The 24240-nt window shown below is 43.0% G+C and overlaps 1 protein-coding gene across 1 annotated transcript in view; it reads left to right on the forward strand.

Moving 5' to 3' along the window:
• Positions 1–24240, forward strand: part of MAD1L1 (MAD1 mitotic arrest deficient-like 1 (yeast)) — a 361734-nt gene that overhangs the window by 180301 nt on the left and 157193 nt on the right. The window contains exons 13-14 of the mRNA XM_008948855.1: positions 15368–15456; positions 23947–24037. Of these exons, the coding sequence (XP_008947103.1) occupies positions 15368–15456; positions 23947–24037 (180 nt within the window). The remainder of the gene's footprint in view (positions 1–15367; positions 15457–23946; positions 24038–24240) is intronic.

The following is a 24240-nucleotide window of genomic DNA, read 5'->3' on the forward strand; positions in this document are numbered from 1 at the left end:
TTGCAACTGAAGACGTCTCTGGGCTGTGCCGCTGTATCATTAACATACTTTGCCCTAATTAGACACGGCCAGTAGTGGCTGGAGAAATGAGTTTGTGATTACAACCATAAAAAATCCTCTAATATTTTATATCCTTTAGGGAACTTGAACCTAGAATTTATTTTCTGATTTAAGAAAAATTACCCTTATCATTGTGCTGTGTAATTATAACAATGAAACTTAAATTTTCTCTCTCTCTAACCCTTCTCTTATTTATTTTTCTTTATTCACAGTTTGAGTGTGTTGCTCTTGTAAAGGAACAGTGTTTGCCCTGTCTTCTGAGAGGTGGTACATAGCAGAGTCTGATAGGGCTTGGGTGACTTCATTGTCCTACAGATCTGTGGGGTTTGTGTTTCTTTTATTTGCTGAAAGAATGGGTTTAGTTGTGAATTTTTCTTTGATGCCTAAGCACACTGGTTTTTTCTGCAATTTTTTGTATATATATATGTATGCTTTCCTGGCAATTTTATCAGCACTGGAAGTTTCCTTTAGCAGGGCTAGTGCTCCAATATCTTTATCCCCAGGATGTGCCAGGAGATTGCTCACGGAGTTCACACATGGCTCTCTGTCTTGTGGTCCCAGGATCTTACTTCTTATGGTCCGTTAGTTTAATGCTCTACTGGCATCGAGTTGAGAGCTAGTTTCACTCACACCAAAATATTATTTGTGGAAAATGCTTTCTAGTTTGTTATGTTGTGTTTTTTTCCTTTCCCTGAGGGAGGGAAGCAGATGATGTGTTGGCTTTTCTAATCTACATTTGCCTTTTTTCATACCCCTTTATAGACAGGAGGAATTTGTCTGGCTCAAGCTTGCCATCCAAGCAACGACTGTGATCCCTGATCTTACACTTTCTTTCAGTTTGGTTCTGTAGCAGGGACCATTCATGTCAAGACTTTTCTTTTTTTCCTCCATCATTAATCCCTGAGGGAATTCAGCTTGGTATTAAAAACTATCACCTGTATTTTAATTGCCCTGAGGTGCTCTGGGTATCTTTTGGCTTTCATCTTCAAAAGACAGCTTGGCCCATGTGGGCTCTGAAATCTATAGACTGCTCATTGGAACAAATTATATTTCACCCTCCAGCAGATTAAAAAGGATGGATGTAAGAATCAGGAGAATCGCTTAGCAGGGTGGGAGCTAAAGAAGATTTGAAGTCCAAGAATGTAGCTGTCACAAAAAATGAATGGCATAAATTGTGTCCTTACAGAAGAAATAAAGACACCTTAAAATGAAAATAATGAATGCCCCTTGCTTTGAGTAACAGTGTTGGTTAACCTTCTGCAAAGAAGAGGAGATCTTTATTTAAAGGCAGCAGGTCAGGAATAGTTGAGGAGCCAAAGCATGTCTTCAATCTGATGAAACCATAATGTTTAGGATTAACTTAAATGTCAGTGACTACCTACACTGATGGTTATCAGGAGAAGTAATAAAGACAGAAAGGAGAATACATGAAGGAAATAAACTCCAAGAACACTGTGCATGGTGTAGTTGGGAACTAGCTGTTCACTGGAAGGCAGCATGGAAGAATTGCAAAGGATTTGAGAAAATTGCAAGAGGCATTTACTACATAAGCAACAGGAGACCCCCACAGTTCATAAACCATCTGGGTTATTACTGAGAGACCTGACTTTTTAGGGCTTGCATCAAACCTCCAGACTTCTAAGAGATGTGACTTTTGATACTTAAGAGAAATACGTGGCAGGGATAAAAATTCTGTTACCTTTTACTTTACAGATGATAACAGTGATAATATGAAAGAAGTGAACTTTGGTATAGAAAGACCTACTCTGGCTAACTTGCCAATACAGTCCATTTAATTTTCATTTAAGAGTTGTTAAACATAAAGCAAGAAATACAATGGACCAGGCATAAGAACAAAAGTGGTGCTTATTAGTGGAAACGTAAATTCTCTGTATTATTTACACTGGGTTGGCAATTAAATGTGGGATTAGAGTACTGAACCACAGCAGCTATAAATAAAAATGAAGCTTTGGTGGAACATAAATACAACCAACAGGTTGGGAGGGGAAAGGAAATGACTGACCAGTGCAGGAAGTCTCCATCAAAAGTGCTTTTCATCATTTCTGGATTGATTTAGCAAGGTGACAGCAACTCTCCTTATCATTTCTGAGATTTCACCCTAACACCTTACAAGAGACTAGCAAACCCAAGGCAGGTGAGTAGCAGGTCACTCAGCTGAGCACCAGAGTTTTAGTAAGGCAATTTTAGGGAAATATCCAGTTCTCGTCAGAATGAAAAACATGGATCTGATTATAAAGAGACAGCAAATAAAAGCTGATGCAGAATGAAATTATATAGTAAGAGAAGACTGAAAGAGGACTTTTAAACCATAAAATCCTGCCCTTTGGTAACTGAGGTGATTGCAGGATATACCTCAGTTCATAAAGTTATCAAGCTGGTCTGGGAACTTCTTTGGTTGTTTGTACCATTGCTATCATTGAAAGACTGCTCTGATAGCTGAAATCTTCCTAGTTCCAACTGAAAATATATGTGCAGTTAATAGCCATTTTTTTTCTTGTGCTAATGTTCTCCTTAAAGTACAGTGACTGTTCTTGCTCCCTCATATTTATGCTGTGACATATTTATAGAGAACAGTTGTTCTCCCCAGCATTTCATTTGTCTAGGTTAAACAAATCAAACTCTTGCAGTCTTCTCTTAAAACAGGCTCTTCAGTCTCCTCATGAATCCTGCAGCTTTCATTAAATCTCTTCCCATTTTTCTATGTCTCTTTTGAAGATGAGTGACCAAAGTGGTCTCAGCATTCCAGGTTATGTTCCAGCAGTAGCTTTTGCAGAAGTATCTTCTACATCTAGTACAAGGAGGCACCTCTCTGTCCTGGCTATAGCTCAACTTTCCGTTTTGGAACCATGTTACCCATTTCCCCTGCCACACTGATGTTCATCCTGTAGTGGATTAGTCCCCCCAGCTCTTTGTCCTCCTTTAGTTTCTGACTGACAAAGACTCACTTTGTAGGAGAGGTACAGGCTTTGGGGGATTTGCACTATTACATTTCAATTCTGCTGCTGTTCCTTCAGTTTTCAGCTAGCTTTTTCTGCCTGATCTCTTTGTGCTCCTTGACGATAAAGCCTCCCTGCTTTGTGCTATCAGTAATTGTGCTTGTGCATTGATGCTTTTTGACCCAAGATCTTCAGTGAATTTTGTTTGTTTTGAATATGTTTACACAATCACTGTCTAAGACATCTTCTTCTCTATCAGGTAGTTTTATTTCAGCAGAGCCATTTGTTGCTTGTTTGTTCTGTATACTTCACAGTATACTTCACGGGTTTTGTATTATTCTTCACTTTATTGTGTGGTCCTGTTAATTCAGAAATGTGATTTGTTTGAACTAGGAGGGTGATTGTGCAGGAGTCATTGATGCCCTCTTTCAACTTTTCTCCCTGTGTTTTTACAATAGAGCTTTGGTTCTCCAGGTAGAATAAACCCTGGAACAGAGGAATGGGAGTAGCTGAAGCTAGTTTTTTCTTCTTTTCCTAGCTGAGAGCTCTCTCTCAGTGCTTGTTGTAAACAAGAACATTAAAATTAGTCCCTGCTGTTCCCCATGGTGTAGGAATATAGTGAGCTCTGAGGAACTGAGACAGGATTTTTTTTTTTCCCCCCTCTCTCTCTCTTAGAATAGGGAATGATGAATGGCCTCAGTTGTGTTGCTTCTGCTGCACGTTCCCTCTTGGAAAATCCACGTTCAACGCACAAAACTGTGGCAACATCAGAAGCATTATTGCATCTGACTGCAGGCAAGGCAGGGAGCATGGTGGAAGCTTTGAGATCTGGGTGGGTGAGTGCTGACAAACTGCCTGTAGACTGGAGAGGTGATCAGTCCATTACACTTCTGCATGTTAATATCTCAATGCTATTTTAATTAGGTTAGGAGAGACTTAGTGAGTCAATTCTTGTGGTTTATCTCTGTTTTAAAAATCTAGCCAGGCACATGGGATCAAATAGTACATTCCCTTCAAATTAAAAAGAAATAAACGGCCTGTTTAAAAGTCCCATTACACAAATGAACCTGCTGTTGGATCCATTAACGTGAAAGTTTTATGGAACTCAGCAGCACTGTTTGGTTTCAACAGGACTGTTTTCATTTCCTCATCGAAGGCAGTAACAGCTGACATGGGGTTAGGGCTTCCAGGAGGAAGAAAGGTGGCTGCCTGGAGTGCAGAGCTGCCTTAGTGCTGCTCCAGCCTCTGGGCTCCCAGGGGGACAGGTACTGCTGGGCTGTGGGAAGACAGCCTGGCCCCAACCTGAGCAGCAGTTCAGGCTCAGATGGGGTGTATGGGCAATGATCTGATTCTCAGCCCATCATTTGGAGAGGCCTTCATGCTACAGGTGTACCCAAAAATACTGACAAACACAATGAGTTGCCTTTTGGTAAAAGGATGACTGATAGCGACTGCTCCACTTCTCCACATGGAAATGGGCTGAGAGTTGATAACGTGCTCTCAATTTGGCATTGCAGCTCTGTAGCTGGAAAAAGGACTAGGAAAGGAGAAGGGGTTTAAGGCTTTTTTCTCTTCACTTGCTGAGCAGAGCAGAAAGGTGGAAAACAATCGTTTTCCTGTGCAGAGGACTGCTGTGCTGCAGTTAGTGGTCCTGTTGTCCATGTTGCTGTTGTCACTGTAAAATCAGAGTTACACTGAGTTTCTTGGGAAAATAAAATGAGTGGGGTAGGGGTATTATCAGAGGCCTTATTATAGTAGCCACAGCCTTGAGGTACAAAAGGCATAATTAGTATGCATGCAGGTATTGTGCTTTTCCAGGCTACAACTACCCTCAGAGCTGGTGAGAAGTTCATGGGCTACCTCAGACACGCATGGTTTGATTTAGTTGTACTGAGATATCCTGGAGAGTGCAGGGGCTCTCTGCTATGTTCAGCACTTTGAGAGGTAGGGGAAAATCAGGTGAGAGGTCCTGGATACTCCTAGGATTCAGTAAGTTCTGCTTCTGTTTCCTGCCTGGCCTGAAAGGCAGCTTAGAGAAGCTGTAGAAGGAACATGTGCTTGCACTGTGTGTCTAGAGGAGGGACAGGAAGACTTAGTCTGTTGAACAGTAATGTTAAGATGGGACAAAGTAATCTTTAATCTCCAACTTGCTTGTAACAAGGATAGAGACCAGTTCCTCCAGCTGCCACAGTCCAAGGCAGTTGTACCTGTGTCAGAAGAGGACTATCCTGAGAGATCTGGTCTGAGAAATGCAATTCTGTGGGCACAGTTTGTGCTGAGCATGAGAGAGGATGAAAAGTTCTCTAGCTATGGGATCTATAGAAGTGTTGAGGGCATGTTCAGTGGATGTGCCTACAGATCAAAGGTTGCTGGATACTTCTTGCCCAGGGCTTGCTTTGTGTATACAAAAAGGGAGATAAAGGCTTAAAAAACAAGAAGTTTCAAGACTGTCTTGGTCCTTGCACTGACAGCCTAATCAGCTTGCTACGTTATTTGTTTTGCTTTTGATCTTTTTGTGTCTCAGTGCCCTTAGAAGAGCTTGTTCCCAATGGTTTTTGCCTTTGGCTGATAGATGCTAGGGGTAGGTAGTAGTGGTGGTAAGCTGGAGTCTCTCTGAGCCATTCTGTCAAGGCAGCTGAGTCCTCCAGCAGGAGCTGTAAAACCCGATTTATCCACAGAGACAAGAAGATCATAGAGCAGAATTTTTCCTGTGACCTCTTGGTAAATAATGAATGGCAGTGCCCTGCCTCTTTGGAATCGCTTAATTGAGGCTGACAACTCTTTGTTGTATTACAGGATCTAGCTTGTCAGGAGAATTTTAACTTATTTATGAATATTTCATTAACCTCTAAAGACTGGCTGTATAAAATGAAGCTCCTGCCAGGCCCTGTCCTGTTGATGCTCTGTTCAGTGCTAATGTCATCCACTGCACATCTATTACACCTTCCCTCCCCTCCCAGCTGGACCTCAGAATTTATGTTGGTGGCAGCAAGAACATGTTCACCAAAGGTTAAAGTGCCAGGTTTCTGCTTTGGCACCAGAACTCAACATACGGTATTTGAGAGGGAATTGCTTTTTGCTTTTCATTCTGTGAGTGCTTGCTGGCAACTGGAGGGGACTGCAGGCATCACCCCGAGAGGCTCCAATGGGCAGAGCAGTCTTGGCAGAGCCCTGTAACCTTTGCTTTTTGGCACAAGGAGGGAGATTTCCTGCTTCTTATGCATTGAAAAGCCACTGCTTGTTGTTGCAGGAGGGCCTCAGGTTGTGTTATTTAGCTAGAAAACCTTCAATCTGCTCTTTTTAGCCTGCTTTTTGGAGAAGGGTTTGGGGAACAAGGCTCCTTCAGGCATCTGCCTCTTCCTTGAAGGCAGCTGGGAGGCTCTGTCAAGAGAACTGCTGCTTTCCCATAGCTGGATCCACCCTCCCATTTCCCATCTCTGGGAGTTCAGAAAGCCCCTTGGGCATGGAGCTCTGCTGTCCCCTGCTCCACCCTTCCCTGCTGAGAGGTGCCAGAGAACAGTGCTCCCAGCTGGTGCCAGAGCACAGTGCTCCCAGATGTGGTGACTGCAGCACTGGGCTGGAGATGCAGCAGGAGCAAGAGCTGTTCTTAAAAGCTTGTTGAAGTACAGGCTGTGGGTTGTTCCATGTGAGTTGGAGCAAGAGGATTAAGTTCAATTTTCAAGTGGAGTGCTCAGTGAAGGCTCCTTTGCTCTCTCACAATATTAAGCAGAGGTTGATTCCACTGTATTTATGCTAGGAGATGAAGGAACAGAAATGGATGTGAGATTCCTCTTTCCATTCCCCTTTGATCTTCCTCGGTGGTTGGTAAAATGTGTAGATTCTTCTGTGACTGTTATTATGTGATGATTTTTCAACAAGAAAACTGATGAGGAGGGGTGAGAGGAGAGATTAGAAGTTACTGTTTAATGAGAATTGTTGACTGAATGCTCCAGAAACTCCTCGAGGGTATATTTTCAGGAAACCATCTGTATTCAAACTTTGTGCAGAGGAGGTATGACATCTTTGCAGATCTGTTTGTTGCTTTGCCTGTGAATTACAGCTGCTAGAAGACGTGTTTCTAGCAAAAGTGCCTACAGCTGCCTGAAGGAAGTGACCTGTGTGATGCTCTTCTCAAAGAGCAGCCAGCGTGGGGGTCATGGCACATTCAGACCGGTGCCTTGCCAGGTTCCCTAAAGAGACTGTTATTCTGTTTTGCTGTTCTAACCAGGAGTAATGGGTAGGAGGTGTCAGCCATTTAAGGCTAATTACTCCAGAGTTTCCTTCTCTCAGTGGACACCAGCTGTTTTGCTCTCCCTGGTGGGAGGAGCTTTCGGTAGTAATTAAAGGAAACAGTCATCTACACGCTGGTGAAAGTAGTGGAGCGAGGCTAATAACAGCAGAGAGGCTCTGAGCTGAGTGAACATGGAAAAGAGGTAATCCTTCTTCAGAATGAGCTGCTAGAGCAAAGAGGGCGGGTTTGGATGTGGAGCTGTCAAGGATTTTTGCTGTTGGGTGATGGTGGTGGTGAGGTCTCACAGTGGTGCCCGGGAGCATGGACAGGACAGGGCTGCAGAAGGCAGAGAAGAGGAGATTCCTTCGCTGCTCCTTTGTCTGAGAATGAGAGTTGAAACATATCATTATACTTGAATAAGCCATGGGTTTAAATTAACATATCCAGTTCCCTTGCTCAGTGGGTCTCCTGCACAAGATACTTGCTCCTCTTCCCTGTGAACTTTCCAGTTCTGTTCATCTTGAGCTCTGAGCCACCTTCTGCCCTGCTGAAATATCCAGCAGCACTTATTGCCATCCTGTCACATCTTGCACCCACCCCAAAGTGCCAGAAAGTAAGAAATGTAGCAGAAAGTGGAAAACAAAGCTCAAGAAGACAAACCTGTCAAAACCATCTTCAGTTGGTACCCACACGATGACTTCTGTTGCACATTACTTGCTGCTGACATGGAGTCTGTGCTGGTGCCCAGGGCAGTTGCCTGCAGACATGCTGTAGCATCAGCATCAGGAGGCTGGGGCTTTGGAGAATGTGAGGTGATGGTGTTTCCCTCTTCAGGTGCTTGCAGCTGGGCACGCAGCTCAGGCTCTTGGTTGATTCTGCTCATACGGGAGCAGGGTAATTTTGGGACCCCTGTGGCATTTGACTTATTTTGCAGAACAGAAACTGTTTCCTGTAATACCCTATACCATGGTGGTTACACATGGAAACCTTAGGACAATTAAATAGGGTGTCTGTGCATTCATCCCCTTTGGGGGCTAGCAGCAGAGCTGTGGTCCTTTGCAGCAGGGCTGAATTTGGCTCACTGAGCTCGCCTGGAGTTTGACCAAGTTGTGCTTGTGCAGCACAATGTAGAGGGGAGGTGTTTGAAGAGAAGCTGTGGGCTGCCTGCAGATTGGGAATCAGAGAGGAGAGAGGTGAAAGCTCGTTAGGGCTCCCTTGGGGTGGATGAATTAGTTAATGACTGTGCTGTGCTTTGAAAATGCAAATGCTGTGTCAGAGCTAAGTCTGATTATAATAATCAATCTTCCTTTTGAGAGGGTGCTGGAGATGGGGAGCAGGGAGAGGGATGAGACTTGGGCTGCATTTTTAGATCATAGATCCCAGTTTCTCTGCTGTCATTGAGGAAACCTGAGGTCACCCGAGAGGTCAGCAGAACTGGAGAGAGGCAGAAGGTGAATTTGGGAGGAGCTCTCCTGGCAAGCACCAGCGGCTCCTTGACAGGCTGAAGTTAATGTTGTAATTTTGTTCCTTATGATTGTCCTGCCTGGAAAGGGAGGGGCTGGAGTGAGCTACCCCTGCTAATGGGAAAGATGGAAACTGCCTCATAAGCAGGATCCTCCGGGGATGGGGGGAGAGGAGGGTGGCTGCTCCAGACGGCCGGTGGTGACAGCTCCTTCTCCCTTGGCACTTTATTCGTTTGTAGCAAGCGCTCCTAGTAATTACGCCTCTTAATTTAGGAGAGCGAGTGGGAGAAAGGAATATAAATTTGTGTATTAACTTTAGAGATTGGAAATAGGGCAAGCGAACCTTCTCTCTGGGAGATTATATTTGGAAATGAAATAGAATGACATTCGGTATAAACTTGAAAAATTGCTCTCTTTTTACTGCAACAGGAGGAAAAAAGGCACAATCCAGACTGTATTGAAGAGAAGCAGAAGTCAGCATATGTCCATTTCCCAGTTTGTGTGTAGCTACAATAATATATATGCATAAGTACATTTTTAGGAAGCGGTTTGCTGGAAGGTTGCTTCTAGCCCTGTCTCCTCAGTGATAAAACATGCCAAGTTTGTAACAGATTGGGTAGCCCATAGAGACTGGCAACTCTGATCCAGCCAGACTTGGTCTTTAAAGAGAAAAAAAACCATATTTTTTTGCTACAACCAAATGGGAAATAGGTAGTTCCAAGCCACTTCTTATTGAATATCTTATTTTCCTTTGCTTTTATTGCTTTTGTTTCAGTATAGCATGAAAGATTAATTTTCCCAAGAACATGTACCAACTAATCCTGGGCTGCTTAGCTGTTTCTAGATGGCAAGTAATATTTTGTTTTGCAAGTATGGTCCTATTTCTTTGAAGAGGAGTGAAGGTCACTAAGAGATCTGTTGAGGCTTAACTCTCCACATGTGTGCTTCTCTACAGATGTTTTAGGAGAACAGCCCTTCAGAATAGCAGTGGGCTGGGTGTATGAAAGGGGTGATGCTGCTTTTGCTGAGCAGGATGATCTATGGAAGTGCCCAGCATGGTCTCTTACTACCTTGTGGTATTGCTGGACACCCAAATTAAACTCACTGGTGTTCATATATGTTTGATTTCTGTCCTAACAGCAGATTTACAAGTTTGCAGACAACAGGAGGTCACCAAGCTTGCGATGCTGCTCTATGGGAAGAGAGGCAAATAAGGTCCTTACTCATTGCTACATCCTTTGGAGAGAAGCACAGATAGCATCCCTAGAATAACTGGTGTATCAAGCTCCTGGCAAACAGTGGCTCTCCTGTTTTCAAGCCTCAGTGTATGGGTCATACTTGAGGTCCCATTTCTCTGTTCTTGCCTGTTTTAGCATACACTCTTCCTTTCCAAGTCTGCTTCGTTTTCATGCATTTAAATATTTATGTATTTAAATAGCTTCTTGAATTGTGTTGAGACTTGTAGTCAAACACAACCTCTCAATTCACCTTACCATGCTGGCTCTGTGCAATTCAGTTCCTATTTATCTCTGCCTTTTAAAATCAGCTCTTCTGCTGAGGAAGGCCTTTCAAAGGATGTTGCATCAGCCCATTGTTAACTAAACCTTTAGACATTTATAATGGATTCAGCATTTCCTGCTTTTTACAGTTCCAAGAATGCAGGATGACGTGCAGGCACACTTCATCAGGACAAGATTGCTGGATCAGCCCCTCTCTAAAATGCACTCAGTATTCAAATAATAACTGTGTGTCTCCAGCATGTGCTCTGGGAAATACGTGTACGTGATGTGGGCGAAGGAACCGGCCCCTTCTTTGCAACATTCCAATTCTAACTTCAGCAGTGAACTGAAAGATTTTGGATTTCAAGTCCTTTTAATACCCAAAATGAGGCACCTGAACAGAGATTGGGTCGTTACTCTGGGCAGTGTGTTAAAATTTTCAGAAGTTCACAGATGTGGGTTTTGAGGGGGACTGATTTGATTTAGAAGTTGAAGTCCTGTGGTACATCTCGTTTTGAAGATGGGACCTGGACAGCAGTGGTCAGTAGGATGCTTTGGAAGGGCTGGTCTTCATGAATGGAGACCAGGAATGAATGAATTCCAGGAGCCCTCTGGAATCAAGTGGGAGGAACAGCAGGTCTGGGGCACTGCAGAGGCTGAGAGTACTTGTTTTGGAAGGGACAAATATGGGTCAGAAATGACAAATGCCAGAAATACACCAAGAAAATCATCTCTCCAAAGTAAAGTTTTGTTTCTTCTAGCTTTGAGGAGATTAATTTCTAATGTTATGTTTCTCCTGTCATCTCATGTGTCTTTAAATAATTCCTACAGAAGAGAGAACCTATTTATTACACTGCTGTGGGTGTTTGCTATGTCATTAACACTTGGAGGAGAACTACCATCTTGAAATCCTGTCCAGGCAGGTTTAAAAGTAAAGCTGAAAGAAAAATGATATTTCATTTAATTAAAAACTAGATGAAAATCCATCCATGTTCTTCCTTCCTCTCTTTCTCAGTTTGTAAATAATGATGACAGCAGCTGCTTAGAAAAAAGTAGTTATTTGATCTTCTGCTGTGCTTACATATTTATGGAAGTGGACATTCTAAAATTTTTCTATATACTGAATGTGTCCTGATCACTTTCTATTGAGAGCAATAAAGCTGGACTGAATTCAGGGTTATGAAGTGAAAGAGAGGAGAGTAGATTCAGGATAAATGGGATCATTTTAGGTTGAGAGCAAGAGGCTCGAGTATATTCTGAGAAGAGAACATCGCATAGTCAAAATGTTAAGTACCTGTTTATGTTTCATTCACAAGTCATGGGCTGTGACATGACTCATTATTCAGTCTTTTCTAGTGTCATAAAAACCTTGGATAACCTTAAAAAATGTAAAGGAATAGCGTGGCTTCTTTTCCAGCTGCTGATGTGTTCTGTGCAGTGAGGATACGGCCAGGTATCCGATCCTGAGCAATAAAACCTGGAAGCTCCTGCAGAAGGTGTTGGTACTTGGGTCCCTCTTGTGCAGTTTTTAGGATGAGAGATGCAGTGCTGTATTTTGGGACAATGTTCTCTCTCTGCTCTCAAGGCTAGTTAAAAGAGCCAGCTCAACATGAAAGAGAGCAAAAGGATCCAAGCCTGACCCAGGTCATCTGGTACTGAATGGGGGAGTGCAGCAATGAGCTGCAATTTGAGCAACCCTTTTCCCCTCTCTGCTGGGTAATGGCTTCTACTAGTTTAATGTATTCAAAGTAATAAAAGTTTAACTCAAGGCTGTTATATAAAATTATTGATAAAAATTGGAAGAGTTTTGACAGGAATATTGAGTTAGTCTGAAAAACAGAAAATGCCTGCTGAAAGTGGCATCTGGTGAACAGGAGAGACAAGGACTGGAAATTAATTGAGGAAAAGGGATGTGATGGGAATTAGGCAGAGAAAACAGCAAGAGGAGATTGGCTTTTCCTCTCCTTCTCCTTTCTCAAGGCCATTCTTTGCCTCTGGTGCCGAGAGGACGAGTGAGCAGGAAGGGACAAACTGGCACCATGGTGAGTCATTTGAAGCTATCACCCAGTCCCCAGAGCAGTCCTGAGAGGCTGTGCCAGTGAGAACGGGCTCAGTAACCTCCTCACCTCATAGGCTTGTGCCTAGTGCTGAAAATTATGTAGAACGTGGGTTTGCATTTCTCCTAATAGTGCCTTCCTGTTGCTTATTTTCCTCATGCAGTTCTGCTGCTTCTTTCTGTTTTCTCCACTTTCTGTCTTGGCTGCACCCTGTGCAGATCTGCAGTGTGGGTCTGGCTGGATGAACACAGCAGTACCCTTGTACTTGTGACAGGTCTGACCAGAGGCTGGGGAGATCCTGTGCTCCTGGGATTGCCCAGCAGATGAAACTGCAACTAAGAGGAGGGTTTTATCAACAGTTTCCTTTTTTTTGGTGTTTGCTTCATTCACATTTCATGAAGACCTATTTGCCTGCACCCTGCTGCCTTTGGGAAAGCAGAACTGGCTCCCAAGGATAACCACTCCACTTTATCTCAACTAACTTTTCACCCTGGAAAAGACATAAATAACATTTTTAATATCTTCTGTGAGATTGGCAGGCAGGGATGTTTTCCTCACTGGAACCCTGACCGTTAAAAATAAACAACCAGCATGTTTTGAATGAAATATTTATTACTTTAATCATTTTACTTTCTTTTGTATGTAAGCGATTAGTGAGGTTTTAATGACAATAAATTGCTGTGGCACAAAGTCGTGCCTTGGCCTAAACTTGAATCTCTCCAGTAGTTTTAATCCTAGTTCTGGGCAGCAGGTCTGAGTCAACATTTAACTGCTGGAGCTGGTTTTGTCCGTAGAGATAACTGTGCCCTCCTCTCCCTTCTCACCTCAGGCACATCAGATTTTCAGTCCAGGCAGTTTTGGCACTTGAAAATGGGGAGAACACAGAAATGACATAAAATGCCTTTACAGTCCCTGTGTCCTTCCCTCCTCATTCTCCTTCAACAGCTTATTCTTAGAAACCCAACAGCATCTCATGGCGCCGCCGCGGAGCGTCCCTGGCACTGATTTGTCACTGCTGTGTATCAGGAGAGACCTGTGCTGATGTTTGCCACGGCAGCAGTCACCTGGGCGTGTGTGCATTCACTCTCCCCTCTCCTTTTCCCATTACACACTCCATTTTTTCCTCTCTATGCAGCCAACATGAGAGACCCCAGATCACAGCAGCAGATTACTCACCCACCCCCTCCGACCCCCTCTCCCCAGAGAGGGCGGCTGTAATTTATCTGCTCGTGTTGGTGAGCAGGTGGCACTTGGACTCAAGGCTGAGTCCCCTTAGCTGGTGATAAATACCATATTTACCAGCCCTTCCATCTTCAAATGCTGTCCACGTGCAATCCAGAAAGCAGCACAAAAATCTTAATAGAAAACACACCCAGGCTTCAGCAGACAGGGGAAACGGGGGGATACAATGAGTGTTTTCCTGCTAGAAGTAGGTTGGAATTGAAGCCTGCTCCTTGTCCTGGTACCTTTTATTCACATTCCTGGAATTACCTGGTGCACTTGCTTTATCCCCAGCCATCTGTGATGGCCTGAGCTGGGTGAGATAAGCTCAGTAATCAGAAAATTGAGGGAAGCATTTCTGGCTGTGATAATCTTATCAGGCAGCTAATATACATTAACATTTGTACAGCCTGATGATGCAGGTGGGCCTTTGCTTATTTTTTCTTCCTAGATGCCTTTTGACAGGCAGGGGGAGGATGCAGGTCTTTGGGGTGCCAAGGGGAAATCTGGCTAAAAACTTGTTTCCATCCTCTTTCTTCTGTTGTCTGTGATATCAGAAAGGGGAAGGAGAATAATCCAACCATCCCTTTTCTGCCCTTTCCTGCTAACAGTGCTGCCATGCTCTGTCTGTCTCTTCTGGTAAGCATGGAAGGGCAAAGAGGCAACGTGTCAAAATTTCAGTTTTGGCTGAGCCATATGACTGCACATGTCAACATGTTCCTCTTCCTTGTAAAACGGGGCAGCTTCTGCCAACTTGCTGTCTTTGCATGAAGTTTGCCACTGCAGTAGGATTTTGTTCTACAAGTCTTATCAGTGCTGGTGAAGGGGATGGTGTATTAATGGGTTATTTCCCTGATGCTGAGCATCTAGCTCTTTGTGGTCATATGTTTTGCATCTATAATTAGGACTGGATTACTTGTTTTCCTTCTGAGTGAAAAATATCATTTCTGTCAATAGATTTATTAGGAGAATTAGTCACTAGGTGCTAAAAGAGAGATGACAAAAGGAACTCCAGAATCTGAAGGGTGAGTGTGAAGGAGGTCTAATCTGGGAGATAGTGCTGAAACAGGAGTTGGAGTATATTCTGGGTTGTTTGTCTCTGCTTACACTTTGTATTAAATAAATTTCTGAGAGGTTTAGAAAAAAGTAACATATGTAGTTTATCAATCTGTACATTGTCTTGGTAGCTGAATTAGGGATATGGATTCCTGTAAGTCAGGAAGCCTGGGAGTAGTAGCATCTGGGTAAGAAATTTTCATGTCTTTAGAGCTTAGAAGTATTTTCTTCTAAGCTCCTTCACAAACAAAGCCAGAAGCTGAAAGTATTGTTCATTGTTTGTTTGTTCCACCAGACTTACCTGAGCAGCTTGAGCTAGAAGTGTTGGAAATATTCCCGAGTCTTTTGGATTCAATGTATGTGTCTCAGAGTTGTCCTGGACAAGACAACATAATCCTGTGGTTCAAATGAAGAAATCCTCTGTGGAGGAATTGAAACTATATGAGGTTGAACTGTCAGTACTGAATCTTGGGTACCAGTGAGCTCCTAATACCACACAGATAATTCTCTGCATCCCATTATCTGTGGGGGACAGGTTGGAGAAATATCTGGAAGAAAAGCAGAAGCTTTGCTTAGAGTCTGTCAGCTTTCTGTGCCCCATCTACCCTGGAGAAAATGTGGGGGAAGACAAAGGGGTTGCAAAGGGAAGCAGGGTTAACTGAGTCTTGGACTTTCAACACAAGTGGAGTCGTGCTTCACATCTGTATCCTGAGAAAGGTCTGATCTGTGCAGAACAACATGATTTCCTCCTCCTCCTCCTCTCTGCTGTTCATGCCTCTTATTAGTACTGGAGGAGCTAACTAATGCCTTTTCTCTTCTGCAGCTGGAGGTGGAGATGAAGGTCCTGAAGTCTCAAGAGTGCACGGCCGAGCAGAGCACTGTCATCACCAAGGAGGAGGTTGACACACTCAGGTAGGCAAAGCAAGGGCAAGACTGAGGAGAATCTACTATTTTCAGTGCAACTAACGAGAAGGGAAATAGCCAGGGTAGTTTCACTGCCTGCTCTGGTTATTGCCATCTCGTGGTAGAGCATCAGGACCTCACTATGCTCCAATGAAAGAAAAAGTATTTGTGTATGAACATGGCAGCATGGTAGGGTTGATCAGAACAGGCTTTCCGTGTATTTCTGGAGGACGTTTCTTCCCCAAACATACTTTATACTTTCCTGCCAGCTTTTATGGACATGAGAAACTCAGGAGGCATTAACAGAAAGCCTCAGACCATGGTCTTTATCATGTTTAGATACTTTATGAGCTTCTCTGTCCTGTGGAAGGCTGCAGGCTTTTTGAATGTTTGGTGTCTCTTTCTCCCAGTTAATTCATAAGAGCGGCTCCTGTGTCCCTGTTCCCCCTGTTGACTGTCTTTCCTGTGGAAGCAGCATTGCTGTTTGCTTCCTAGTGTGACCAAATCTCGACTGTAAATACAGGATCTGTTGGCATGTGTGTGAAGAGGTTTAGAAACCAGCTTTTGTAATACTGATGTGTGTGTATGTAGAACTGGAGATAAAAGAGGGATGTTTCCCCTTGTGCACTGCTGCAGATGGCAGAGGGATATCTGTTGTGATTCAGTGAAAGAGAAGTTACAAAACAGCATTTCAGCAGAGGATACATAAGCATTTATAAAAGCTACAGGGAAGCTAGACAACCTTTCCACGTATTTATTAAAGCATTTACAACTTCCATTCCAAAGCAGGTGACACAATAAATACTGAGCACAAAAAAGTTCATCTGTTTCTGAATGCTTAATAAAGTTTCTTTTATTTAACCTGAGCAAATCAGATCTTGATAGGCAGAGTTTTTTGTTCTCTGTTGATGTAAGACTTTGACTGGAGTTTCACTTCTTAATTCTTCTGTATTTTCAGCTCCATCACTATAAAGCATTACTGCCTCGTAGGACTGAAGTCAAGATTTTGCAGAAAGCAGAAATTACTGGCCTGTGTGTTATGACTTTGCTGTTGTGCTTTGCCTCTGGAGCTTGTTTTATGGCTTTGAAAGCTCAGTTCCATAACAGAGGTGTCTGAAAATAACACAAGTTCAGCTAAACTATCCCAATACATTTTAGGACTGTACTTCTAATCTTTGCCTCGTAAGACTGAAATCAAGATTTTGCAGCAAGGAGAATCTTACAGAAAGCAGAAATTACTGGCCTCTGTGTTATGACTTTGCTGTTGTGCTTTGCCTCTGGAGCTTGTTTTATGGCTTTGAAAGCTCAGTTCCATAACAGAGGTGTCTGAAAATAACACAAGTTCAGCTAAACTATCCCAATACATTTTAGGACTGTACTTCTAATCTTATGGACTCGCTCATATAGTTCCCTCAAGGTGGTGTAATAGTTCTGGAGACCCAAGGCATGCGTCTCCTTTTTTTCTCCTAGCATATGTTTGAGTTCTGGGAAAGGATAATGTGCTCTAGCTTGCCTTTTAAAAGGGGGGTACACCTGTCTCCATCTGCTTTTGCATACTGTGGGTGTTTGACCTGAGCTCATTCAGGTTCTCCTCTGAGGTGCATTAGACCCTCTGATGTTTATGCTGCTGCAGAAGCATTTGGCACCTCCTCAGCAACTTAAACCCATCACTCCTGATTAATAACGTGCCCCTGTATCAGTAAAGCCAGCATCCTCCTTGCTGTCTTCTGGGAGCTGAAGGTTTTCACTGTGTTTCTACAGCACCTTCTCGGTCTCTCCCTCTCTGGGTTGGGGTGGGCTGCAGCACCCTTTCATGTAGAAGAGACATTCAGCCTCTCTATTTTCACCTCCAAGACTCATTACTGGGTGTTTATCTTCACTGAACAGTGTTTGCCAGCTATTAACTGAGCAGCATCAGGGACAGCGTGTGCAGGGGAAACTTCTGGATTGCCACTTAGTCCAGGGCCATCACACGTTGTGGAGGCTCTTGGCAGTGGGGACAGAGATGTCTGGCTTTGTCCCCAGTTAAAACTGATTTCCTGGACAGGGACAAGGGGAGCCTGCAAGTATCTACTTGTTACAGGACTGATTGTGGGGTTTGGTTCTGCAAAAAAGGCAGACCTGAACTCCCCTAGGTAATGTTTTTCTCTGTTTTTGAAGAATTTCTTTGACTACTAATCTCGTCTCCTACTTGCATGAAACTGCGTCAAGCCTTTCAGGCAAAGTGTGACAGAAGCAGGCCCGTTCCCAGTAAAGCTGTTGATGGGGCAGAGCTACTCTCCAGTAATGAGCCATACACTGGGAGCTGTTTCAGTAAAGAGACTAAGCTTCTGCAGTTGTTTCATGGTGGCATTTTGTCTTTTCTTCTCTTTCCCATTTCAGTACCGCATGCTCCTGGGGCTATGGACACACAGAGGCCAGGGTCCCAGGATCTAATTCCAGGCTGGTTTTTCTGTTGCTTTTTACTGAACCACTTTTTGTTGTTATGGCTCATTTAGGTATTTGTCCCAGGCCCTGACACCAGTCATTTAGCTACAGAGCTGTTCCAAGAAGCATGGTTTTGTTTATTTTTAATCACCCTTTTCACTGCTCAGCTCTAGCAGTAAATGACTTGGTGCAAAATGTTCTCTTTCTGCTGGAGCTCTCTCTGCTGGAGAAGTTGTAAGCTAGTCCCTGCTCCTTTTTCCATACTGTTGGCTACTATTACTGGCTCAGGTGTCTTCTCAGACTCTCAGGCACTCCATACAGCATTGTAGAATCAACTCCATAAAGGTGTTTTTCTTATGCTTCTAGACTTAAGCAGTGAAAGGATATGGCTGGGTCTTATTTTGTGTTTTCTGGCGTTTTCTGTGCATTGGGCAAGAAACTGAGCCAAGTTCTTACTTCACAGAAGAGGCTCCTTCACAAAGGAGTGCAAGATAAATCAAATCACTGTCCTCTGCCAGGCTTTTTGGGGTTCAGGAATAACGTGCTGTGGTCCATGCCAGACCACTCCTTGTGGCTCAGCTGGATGTGTCCTCTCCGTACAGCAGAGACCAATTGGGTAGCTGTGGTTAAAGAACAGAAGGGCTTTGGAGGAGAACAAAGATTAGTATGGGAAGGGATTAGGTCTGCTGCACTCATCCTCCTCCTGTGTCCTCATGGGCCTCGACGGGACTGGTTTGCTCAGTTTTACGTAGCTGCTGAGGATGGGTGAGCAGCATTAAGCTCCTCTGTTACTCCTTCCTTCTACAGACCACTCCCAGAAATTCATTCAGGCAGAAAACAGGGAAGAATGAAAACTTTGGAAAGTGGGGAAGGAACTACTACAGTTTATGAGGGGGTTATTCCTAGTTCTGTAGTTTATTGCGGTCTTTTTAATCCCATTAACCTCGAGTGGGATGAGTCTGCTCTTCTGGACCAAGCCCAGCCCAGTTGTCACCTGTCATGAAGGAATGTGAAAAATAGAGGAAACTCAGCAGAAGCCAGGGAAGGAAGTCTGCAGAGCAGGACTGGACTGTGAGCCTCCAGGCGTTTCCATACATACCCCATGGTTAGAACCTAACTTCTGAAAACAAAAGCAGGAGAGACATAAAAAAAAATCCATACTAATCCTTTGAATCTGTATTCACCTCCTGTGAGTGAATGAGAGCTTTAAAAAAATCTATCTATTGTCTCATTTTTCTTTAGTATGGAAAGTAAATTTTCAATGAGAAACTTGAAAGACTTTATCAGTTTTTCTTCCTCCTCTTGAGAACAAAGTGCTCTTTCGTCAGACCTTTTATAACTTTAAATGTGAAACTCTCTCCCAGCATCATCGTTTCTGAAGAGACAATAAAAGCCAGTGCTAATGCTGTCATTTCTCATGCTTCTTGCTGCTCCCTCTGAAACAATATTTGTTTATATTCTGTAGATCTTAAGGAAAGAAAAAGTGGCCCAACTGTTGAGTTCATGCACTGTGGGGTATAACAAAGCAGAGAGCATTTAGGCATTAGCACCTTTTAGAGGGAAGGTGACAGCTGCAGAAACCAGTATTTCAGAACCTATGAATCAAAGTAATATATTTAAAACCAACTTGACTAAAAACTTAAGTGGCAACAGCAGAAGAACCTTTTCAGCTAGAACAAATCTGAAGTTTTTCTTTCCTCTGTCGAACTGCAACCCCAGTAAATCGTAAATGTTTTCTGTGGATTTAGTGACTGGGTAGAGTTACAGTAATTCAAAAGAAATCCATGTCCTCGCCAATGCCTATTAGTCACACTTGCTGGAATGCTGTCTGCTCTGCTCCTAACACCATCTCAATGCCATCTGGATCCCCTAATAGTGTCTTCCCAACACATACATTTTCTGCTCCATTCAATAGTTTCCTGTTCAGCAATAGCTTTTCCACAGGGCCGTGTCCTCTTTGCAGATGGGGCCTCTGTGAGACATCCTCATTGGACTCAATGGCCACACTGCTCCACAGGCATTCGTGTAACATGATGTCTGAGAACATCAAAAATTAATAAAAGAAAGATAAAGGGAGGGCGGGGATTGTCACTGATTCTCTCAGTTCAGAGCTTTTTAGTAGAGTCAGACTTTTTGGAAGTGCCTAGATGCTGTTGAAAATCAGATTCCTCCCTTCTTCCTTTCTAAAACAGAAGCAGCCTGGCCTTTCGTTGCTCACTCTAAGCACTGTACAGAGAGACAAAAAGCACACAGTGGGATGTCTCCTGATGCTCACAGGTGTCATGTCAGGAGGCCCAAGGCTGTAGCTGGTTTTCTTTCTTGTTCCTCTTCGAATCTGGGACAGTGAAACATGCAGTGGATGCAATATAAAGCTCAGTTTTTGAAAGTGGAAGAATCCACAAGTCTGAGCAAATACCAATGAATCTGTGTTCTTAACAGTAAATTTGGTCTTGTGAAAGGGTGCAGAGCTGGCTTTGAATTGACCTTGTTCCTGTGGAGCCTTAGATTCTGGGTTAAGCTGCCTGTATCTGATGCAGGAAAAGTCTTTCTGAAATGCAAAGAGATCTTTGCTAGATTTTAAATACTTTCCTGATTTCAACCCCCTGTATAGAGGAGTAGTTGGTAAATTGTCCAGAAATTAAACCAAATTATTTCTCCCCGTATCTCAAAACTTGAGAATGGTGTCAGTATTTCAGAAAGTGACTGATGTTTCTTCATTCTGTGTGCTGCAAGGCTGCTTTTAAAATGGACACCAGCATTCATTCATTCCCACCAAACATTAACTTGATAGATGGTTGTGCTGTACCCAGATGTTTCTGTATGCTGCTTTTTGTGGTCCTCACATGAATTTATCTTGGATTGTTCTCCCTACTTGAAAGTAACTCCCATATGTAACAAGTTGAGGCATGCAAATTGGTGATAAAATAGCATCACCTATCTTGGATAGAGAGAGCAGAAGGTGCGTGCAGACTCAGGCTGCTTTTGTGGATGCTGGTGCATCCAAAAGCAGTACACAGCTGGCCCTGTACCTGAGTTTACATAAATGAAAAAATTCCAGTGCCAAGCAAGTAAATATTTTTCAATATTTGACTGCAGTATCTTAACCACCAGCTGCAAATGCTTTGCAGTGTTTATATATAGATAGGATTTCCCTTGCTTCTCTCTCTTTGCCATTGGGAAGAGTTCCCCAGGGCTGGAAAGCACAGCTAGAATAGCACAAACTGTTCGCTAATGGTTCTTAATGCTTTCCCACTGGAGATCCAGGACGCTTAACAGTGTTCAAAATAGGTTAGAAGAGGGATAAGTAGTGAAAGAGATGGTCAGTCCTAAAAACCTCTCTGGCAGAAAGAGTTTACAATGTTCCTGGTCCTCTGTGCAGGGGAAACCTCTCTGATGGAGAGCAGAGCAGAGGCTGACCAGCCCCTGCCCAAGTCACTGCTCCTCAGGGACCTGCCAGGGGCACCAACAAACGGTGGAATCTGAAAATTGCAGCTGAAATTGCACAGAAAAGATAATGACTGAAACCAACGTTTGTTACAGCTCGCTGGTGTCTCACATCTTTGTGAAGTGTTTGCTGGTGACTGCTGTAAATGATTTTTAAAGGGCATCTACGAGGCCTGAACTTGAACCTTGACATGCAGAGGAGTTCTGCAGGCAGATAATGGCGACATCACGGCTTGCTTGGGAGGCTGGATGGAGAGAAATTTGCTCTAAATTAGAATTCAGGATGTCAACTATGGAGAAAGTACTGATGAGAGTCCTGTGTCTGGCTCTGACCTTTCAGTAGCTGCTGTGCTGTTGTTCCTCAGAGAAAAACATTGCTCATCTCATGGCCTGTTCTGCACTCTGTTTAGAAACACGCCAATAAAAGCATTAATTCCAGTTTGAATTTCCATTTTCTCCAACCTTTTTGGTCTTCTGCTTCTTCAGCATCCTCCATCCCCACTAGCTTTGTGTCTCTTCTGGAAATTATTGATGATCATTTCAATGATCATGCTCAAAGCTGCTCCTTGGCATTTTAGAAACTTTCAGGAGGGAAAAAAAGATGATACTTCATAATATTTAAAATTACCAGCAGGGGTCGGGCTTACAAATAATTTAAGGAATTCCAGCTGCATATTTATAAAGGAGACATTTCTGGGCTGAACATGTTGTACATCAATCAGCTTCTGTGGCAAACTTTGTAACTTCAGCCCAGTGGATAGGAGAGACAACTTCTTCATTGCACCTGAAGTTACTGTTGCATAATTCTGGGATATTGGCAGATGGGTGCATTGTTTGTTGTCACCACGCAAGGATTTTCAGCTTAATTTAGAACATTTAAAAGTGAGTGTTATCAAGGAAGATAATTAATTTTTTTAAGTAATCTGGAAAAGGATCCTGCAAAAATAGAAGGTAAAATCAATGTTAATAAGCATTAGTTGAACAGTTAATCCCAGGAAGTTAACATGAGAAAGGTGAGGTTCTTGAAGCAGCGTTCAGGTGTTGTACTCTCTACTTAAATGCAAGCAAGAATGTTTTATCAAAAGTTTTATAATAATACCTCCTGCCTAAGAGGTTTGATAGAGTTCTTTGAAGGATTCAACAATCATTTGGCTAAGGCTGATATGGTTGATATAATATATTTGACTTCTCAAAAAGCTCTAAGCCAAAGGTCACGAAGAAATTTTACTTTGATGGAATAAAAAAAAGAAGGTTCTGGTTTGGATTAATAAGAATATAAAAAAAATCACAGAGGGCTGGCTGTCCCAGTGTACTGCCTCAAGGATGGCCAGTGGTGGATGACCATGGGAACAGGGCAAAGCTACTGGGGTACTTTGCCAGAAGGCTCTCCTAGCTTCTAGTGCTTTGTCTCCAGGATCTCCTGAGCCAGAGATAATATCTTTCTACATTGTAAAGCTTGATGCATTTCTCTTCCATTAATTCCAGTAATACAAAGTTAAACGATGGAAAATCAAAGAATAAATGTTGTTTTCACAATACTGAGGATTTTCCACGAGTTCTTAGAATGGTTTTTATTGGGAACTTGTCATCCAACACAAAGATGAGTTTGTGAGTAGTAAGGTGATGGAATTTGAGATAATATGAAATTATTCAGCTTATCAGACTATGCAGAGTTTCAGAAGAGTCTTATGATGCAGCTTGAGATGGGAGATGAGGTTGTCCATCAATAATTGCAAAAAACATGCACATAAGAAAAAATGCCTTTACTTTTACTCCACAATAGTGGCCTCCAAATGAGCTGTTACTACTTAAGAAAAGAGATCTTACATTATTTGGAACTGTTTCTAAAAATGTCAGATAAGTGCTCCATGGTTAAAAAGACAAGTAGAATGCTAGGAATTATTAGAAAAGAAGTTGAGAACGAATCAGAGTGTCTCATTATACCACTGAACACATCTGAGTGCTGTTCGTAGTTCTAGCTTTTCTCCTAGCAAAAAGTCTATGTAAAACTTGAGGAAGAACAAGGAAGGGCAATAAGGATGAGCATAAACATGGAAAATCCTTGATGTGAGGCAAGGCTAAACTGAGATTCTTCAGGAGATAATAGAGAAGGCCTGTAAAGTGGTATGGAGAAGGGAGTGTGGTACGACTAGTCACAAATTTTCATAGCAGGACTAACGGGCACTCTGTGAAATAGGCACGTGTGAAGTAGAAAACAAAAATAACTAATTTTTTGTACAGCACATAATTAAATTATGGAACTTACTGCCAAGGAGTGTCGTGAAGGCCAAAAGTATAAATCAGATCAAAAAGAGATGATGCACTCATGGAGATTTTAGCTGTTGCTGGTTATTAAGCATGATGGTCTAGACTCTGCCTGTGGTTCAGAAAGTATCCAAGTTGGATTTACTGTATATTTGAGTTGTATTTTTTTAATACACTTTTACAAATTATATTTTCATCATACAAAGTTGTATCTTTTAGTCATATGATTTAACTGCCTCAGTTGCTTAGTGGTACTGAGTAGAGGAATACTCTGATACTGCTTGTGATTTCCTCTTTTTCTGGATTACGTGTGGTGGGACTGTGCAGGGACACAGCCTCTACTAACTTTCCCTTCCTCTCCAGGCTGAAAATTGAGGAGCTGGAAGCTGAACGTGGCAAGCTGGAGGAGCAGAACAGAGCTCTGGAAATGAAGCTGGAGAAGCTAACTCTGCAGGTAGGCAGCGTGGAGGTCGGGAGCAGCTGGAGCAGCTGGCACGGTCCCTTTGCTGTAGCTCTTCTCACAGATGTGCTGACACCACACAGCTCCACTGCCCTCAGGCTGGGCAAGGCGCTTTTTGGAAGCCCGTGCAACCTGCACCAACACACCTGTAGCTCTGACTGTGTTATTGGAGTGTTCTGGGGTCAGATGCTGTCACA

Source organism: Merops nubicus, unplaced genomic scaffold (genome assembly GCF_000691845.1).
Source record: "Merops nubicus isolate BGI_N331 unplaced genomic scaffold, ASM69184v1 scaffold16100, whole genome shotgun sequence".
Lineage (NCBI taxonomy): Eukaryota > Metazoa > Chordata > Aves > Coraciiformes > Meropidae > Merops > Merops nubicus.